The sequence below is a fragment of the Myotis lucifugus genome, unplaced genomic scaffold (assembly GCF_000147115.1).
Source record: "Myotis lucifugus unplaced genomic scaffold, Myoluc2.0 scaffold_26, whole genome shotgun sequence".
Taxonomy (NCBI): domain Eukaryota; kingdom Metazoa; phylum Chordata; class Mammalia; order Chiroptera; family Vespertilionidae; genus Myotis; species Myotis lucifugus.
Genome location: NW_005871074.1, coordinates 8,913,407 through 8,919,406, shown reverse-complemented (window position 1 = coordinate 8,919,406; position 6,000 = coordinate 8,913,407). Strand labels below are relative to the sequence as shown.

General features: G+C 37.6%; 1 protein-coding gene across 1 annotated transcript in view; it reads right to left on the bottom strand.

Moving 5' to 3' along the window:
- The window catches only part of ADAM32 (ADAM metallopeptidase domain 32), a 94,764-nt gene that overhangs the window by 33,424 nt on the left and 55,340 nt on the right, over nucleotides 1-6,000 (bottom strand). The window contains 1 exon segment of the mRNA XM_023751825.1: nucleotides 3-154. Within this exon segment, the coding sequence (XP_023607593.1) occupies nucleotides 3-154 (152 nt within the window).

Genomic DNA, 6,000 nt, shown 5'->3' with positions numbered 1-6,000 from the left:
AGTCTCCATTATAACAAATATATTTATTTTTACATGAATGCCCATTGATTATCATGACATCAGTGGGACAGGCTGATGAGGATCCATTACAAAGTTCAGGAAGATCACACTCAGGATGCACACTGGGCCTACACGGTGAACCTGCTTGTTGAATCTAGTAGAAATTAAAATATAAAAAAATAAAGCATTATATATAAGATTGTTATTAATATTTACTTCAAAATTGTGTTACTTTCATTTATAGGCTGATGATCTATTTATTCATTAATGTCTCTTAATATCTTCTATATAAAGTATGTTTTTAAATAAAACAAGAGATAAAACATATACACAAGGAAAAGTAAAACACTAGTATGGTGTAATGAGAGGCAAGATTTTGTTGTGTTTCAGTGCAAGGGAGGAAATATCACTTTTAGCTTGTGATATCACTTTTTCCTTTGGGGTTGAAATCCTGTAATTTAGACAATTTCCAAATAAAATATACTTATTCAAACCAGTCTATAAATATGGAATATCTGTAAATGCAATCTTTCTCCTGAATTATCCTATAAACAACTTTCACCTATTGAATTGGAAAAATTTATACAAAGAATCTTAAATGGGCATCTATCTCATACTTTTTTTAAAAATATTTTTTATTGATTCAGAGAAGAAGGGAGAGGGATAGAGAGGTAGAAACATCAATGATGAGAGAGAATCATTGATCAGTTGCCTCCTGCATGCCCCACACTGGCGATCAAGCCCACAACCCCCATATGTGCCCTGACCGGGAATCGAACCTTGACCTCCTGGTTCATAGGTCAACACTCAACCACTGAACCATGCCAGCCAGGCCTATCTCATACTTCTTAATTAATTGTTTCCTATGTGAGTAGTAAGTATTCAATAAACTTTTGTGGAATTGAAAAAGAAAAGAAAAGATCAGAGATAAGAATATAGCACATGGTGAGATTCTAGAGAAAAACAACATTAAACTGCTTCAGTGATAAGACAGTCAAGAACACAGAACCCATGTTAGTAGTTCAATTAAGGGAATCTCACATAATGAATCTGTTGCAAACACATGGAAAGAACTAAAAAGGAAAACGGGGGGCAGGAGCCAACACCTTTACATATGACTTAAATTGTGATATTTAAGACAAATGGTCTTTGAATAATTAGTTCATAATTTAAATTTTGTGCTAACACAGCATTTGAAAATTACTTCTAGTGAGTTTCATTATTTATACATTTATGGGAAACTATTGTGTCTTTCAATTACATACCCACGGATACCTAACTATGAGCAGTAACATTTTTTATTTGTAAAATATAAATGTTGGATAAAGTGAATGGAAATAATCCCTTTTAAAGGAGATTTTTCTATATTGAAGAATCCTATAATAGCTCTCAATCAAGGCTTAAAAACAACATCATCAAATTGGGGAGGAAATGGCGTTAGAAAGAGGCCTCAACATCCCACTAAAATTCACAAAATAAGAAACCTGACTCTGAATTTAGTATCTTTTTTTTTGAAAGGTCATTGATTTGACTTACAGCTATAGGTCTATGTGTTCTAAAGAAATCCAGACAGAGAAGACTCCCAAGCGCATTTTACAAAACCAGCATTATCCTAATTCCAAAACCAGAAAAAGATACTACAAAGAAAGAAAATTACAGGCCAAGATCCCTGATGAACATAGATGCTGAAATCATCAACAAGATATCAGCAGACCATGTCGAACAGGAGTGGTGAAAGTGGGCATACCTTTGTTCCTGTTCTTAGGTGAAATGGTTTTAGTTTTTGCCCATTGAGTATGATGATGGCTTTAGGTTTGTCATATAAGGCTTTTATTCTGTTGAAATATGATCCCTCTATTCCCATTTTGCTGAGGGTTTTTATCAAGAAAGGGTGTTGGTTTTGTCAAATACTTTTTCTGCATCAATTGATATATGATTTTTATCTCTCAATTTGCTTATGTGATGTATCACGTTTATTGATTTGCGGTTATTGTACCACCCTTGCATCCCCGGAATAAATCCTACTTGGTCATGGTGTATGATCTTTCTGATGTAATGTTGGATCCGATTTGCTAGAATTTCCTTGAGGATTTTTGGCATCCATGTTCATGAGGGATATTGGCCTGTAATTCTCTTTGTGTTGTCTTTATCTGGTCTTGGTATTAGGGTAATGTTGGCTTCATAGAATGAGCTTGGAAGCGTTCCTTCCTCCTGAATTTTTTGGAGTAGTCTGAGGATAGGTTTTAGTTCTTCTTTGAATGTTTGGTAAAACTCCCCTGTGAACCGTCTAGCCCTGGGCTTTTGTTTGCTGGAAACTTTTTGATGACTGCTTCAATTTCCCCTATAGTTATCAGCCTATTGAGATTTTTAGATTCTTCCTGAGTTTTGGAAGGTTGCATTTTTCTAAGAATATGTCCATTTCCTCTAGGTTGTCTAGTTTGTTGAAATAGAGTTGTTCTTAACATTTTTTTTTTTACAATCCTTTGTATTTCTGTGGGGTCTGTTGTTATTTCGCCTCTTTCATTTCTGATTTTGTTTATTTAGGTCCTCTCTGTTTGCTTCTTGGTGAGCCTGGCTAGAGGATCATCAATCTTATTTATCCTTTCAAAGAACCAGCTCTTGGTTTCATTGATTTTTTGGGGGGAGGGGGGAAGGGTGTCTGTATGTCATTTATTACTGCTCTGATCTTTATTATCTCCTTCCTTCTGCTCACCCTGGGCTTTTTTTGTTGCTCTCTTTTTAACTCTTTGAGTTGTAGGGTTAGATAATTTATTATCATTTTTTCTTGTTTTTTGAGGTAGGCCTATAGAGCTATAAACTTCCCTCTCAGGACTGCTTTCACTGTGTCCCATTGATTTTGGATTGTTGTGTTTTCATTGTCATTAGTTTCCAGGATGCTTTTAATATATTTTATGATATCTTTGGTGATCCAATCATTGTTTAACAGCATGCTATTCAGCTTCCAAGTGTTTAAATTTTTTTATTGTTTTTATTATAGTTTATTTCTAATATTATGCCATTGTGGTCTGAGAAGATGCTTGATATGATTTCAATCTTCTTAAATTTGGAGAGATGTTGCCTGTGACACAACATACAGTCTATCTTTGAAAATGTCCCATGTGCACTTGAGAAGAATGTATACTCTGTGGCTTTGGGGTGAAATGTTCTGAAGATGTCAATTAAGTCCATCTGATCTAGTGAGTCATTTAGGATTGCTGTTTCTTTGCTGATTTTTTGTCTAGAGCAGTGGTCGGCAAACTGCGGCTCACAAGCCACATGCAGCTCTTTGGCCCCTTGAGTGTGGCTCTTCTACAAAATACCCACTTCTGCACATGGGCCACAAAGTTTCGATCGCACTGTACATGCGCGCCCACACGTGGTATTTTGTGGAAGAGCCACACTCAAGGGGCCAAAGAGCCGCATGTGGCTCGTGAGCCACAGTTTTCTGACCACTGGTCTAGAGGATTTATTTAGTGATGTCAGTGAGGTATTAAAGTCTCCTACTATGATTGTATCGTTGTCGATCTCTCCCATGGTATCTTCCAGGAGTTTTATGTATGTATTTGGGTGCTCCTGCATTGGGTGCATATAGGTTTACAACAGTTATATCCTCTTAGTGTATTGATCCCTTTAGTATTATGAAGTGGCCTTCCTTATACTCCTGTTCAACATAGTACTGGAAGTGCTAGCCATAGCAATTAGATAAGAAGAAGAAATAAAAGGCATCCAAATTGGAAAAGAAGAAGTAAAACTGTCATTATTTGCAGATGACATAATACTGTACATAGAAAACCCTAAAGACTCCATCAGAAAATTATTAGACTTAACAAATGAATTCAGCAATGTAACAGGATACAAAATTAACATTCACAAATCTATGGCATTTTATACACCAATAATGAACTTACAGAAAGAGAGATTTTAAAAAAACAATCCCATTTACCATTGCACCAAAAAAATTAAGATACCTAGGAATAAGCTTAACTAAGGAGATAAAAGACCTGTACTCAGAAAACTACAGGACATTGAAAAAAGAGATAGAGGAAGACATAAACAAATGGAAGAACATACTGTGTTCATGGACTGGCAGAATCAAAATCATTAAAATGTCCATATGACCCAAAGCAATCTATAGATTCAATGCACTCCCCATTAAAATAGCAATGGAATATTTCAAAGACCTAGAATGAACTCCCCAAAAATTCATCTTGAATAAAAGAAGACTCTGGATAGCTGCAGCAATCCTGAGAAAGAAGAACAAAGTAGGAGGAATCTCAATACTAGATATCAAGCTATATTACTAAGCCACAGTTCTCAAAACTGCCTGATATTTGCACAAGAATAGATATATAGACCAATGGAAAATATAGAAGCCAGAAATTGACCCAAACCACTATGCTCAATTAATATTTGACAAAGGAGGCAAGAGCATACAATGGCGTCAAGACAGTCTCTTTAATAAATGGTGTTGGGAAAATTGGACAGATACATGCAAAAAAAAAAAAAATGAAACTAGACCACCAAGTTACACCATACACAAAAGTAAACTCAAAATGGATAAAGGACTTAAACGTAAGATGGGAAACCATAAAAAAATTAGAGGAATCCACAGGCAGCAAAATCTTAGACATATGCTGATGCAATAACTTCACTGATACAGCTCCTAGGGCAATGGAAACTAAAGAGAAAGAAAACAAATGGGACTACATCAAAATAAATAGCTTCTGCACAGCAAAAGAAACCATCAACAAAACAACAAGAAAGCCCACTGTATGGGAGAACATATTTGTCAATGTTATCACCGATAAGGGTTTAATCTCCAACATTTACAGGGAATTCATACAACTTTACAAAAGGAAGATAAACAATCCAATCAAAAAATGGCCAATGACCTAAATAGACACTTTCGAAAGAGGACCTACAGAAAACCAAGAGACATATGAAAACATACTCAAAGTCACTAATCATCCAAGAGATGCAAATCAAAACAACAATGAGGTGCCATCTCACACTTGTCAGAATGGCTATCATCAACAAATTAACAAATGACGAGTGGTGGCAAGGACTCAGAGAAAAAGGAACCTTGTGCACTGCTTGTGGGAATGAAGACTGGTGTAGCCACTGTGGAGAACTGTATGGAGTTTCCTCAAAAAACTAAAAATGGAACTGCCATTTGACCCAGTGATCCCACTTCTGGAAATATATCCCAAGAAACTAGAAACACCAATCAGAAAGGATATATGCACCCCTATGTTCATAGCAGCACAATTTGCCATAGCTAAGATTTGGAAACAGCCTAAGTGCCCATCAGCAGATGAGTGGATTAAAAACTGTGGTATAAGGAGAAACCAAGATGGCAGCATAGGTAAACACCAGAAATTGCTACCTCACACAACCACTTCAAAAATACAACTAAAAGACAAAACGGACATCATCCAGAATCACAGGAAGGCTGGCTGAGTGGAAATTCTACAACTAGAAGGAAAGAGAAAAGCACAATGAGACTCAGAGGAGGTGCGGAAGTAAAGTGCAGAGGCACACGTGGAAAGGGCTGGCAACTGAGGACGCAGTTGTCTTTTTCAATCGGGAGGGAGTCTCAAGCTCCCGACTGCTCTGAACTCCAGTTCTGGGCGAGTCCCTGGGGACCCAGACTCATACAGGGAGAAACTGGACTGTCTGGCATCGGTCGGAACTCAAGGGCGGCTTTCTCTCAGAGGTGCTTGCAGCAATTACCGGGACACTGAGACTCGGGGCCTCTTAGGGTAGGACTGAGGAGCAGCCATAGCTGTTTGCTCCGCCCTGTTGATCCCCTGAGACCCGGCCCCACCCAAACTGTGCACAGATGCTTTTGCATATGAAAGGCCTGGCCCTTTGTGTATCTGAAAATTACCTAACAAACTGCAGCTGGGTCAGAGAGACCCAGAACTTCCAAAAGAAGGCCCAAGGCCCCACAGCAGCTTGCATTGCTTCACAGCTGGGCCTCATCTGGGCACCTCCAAA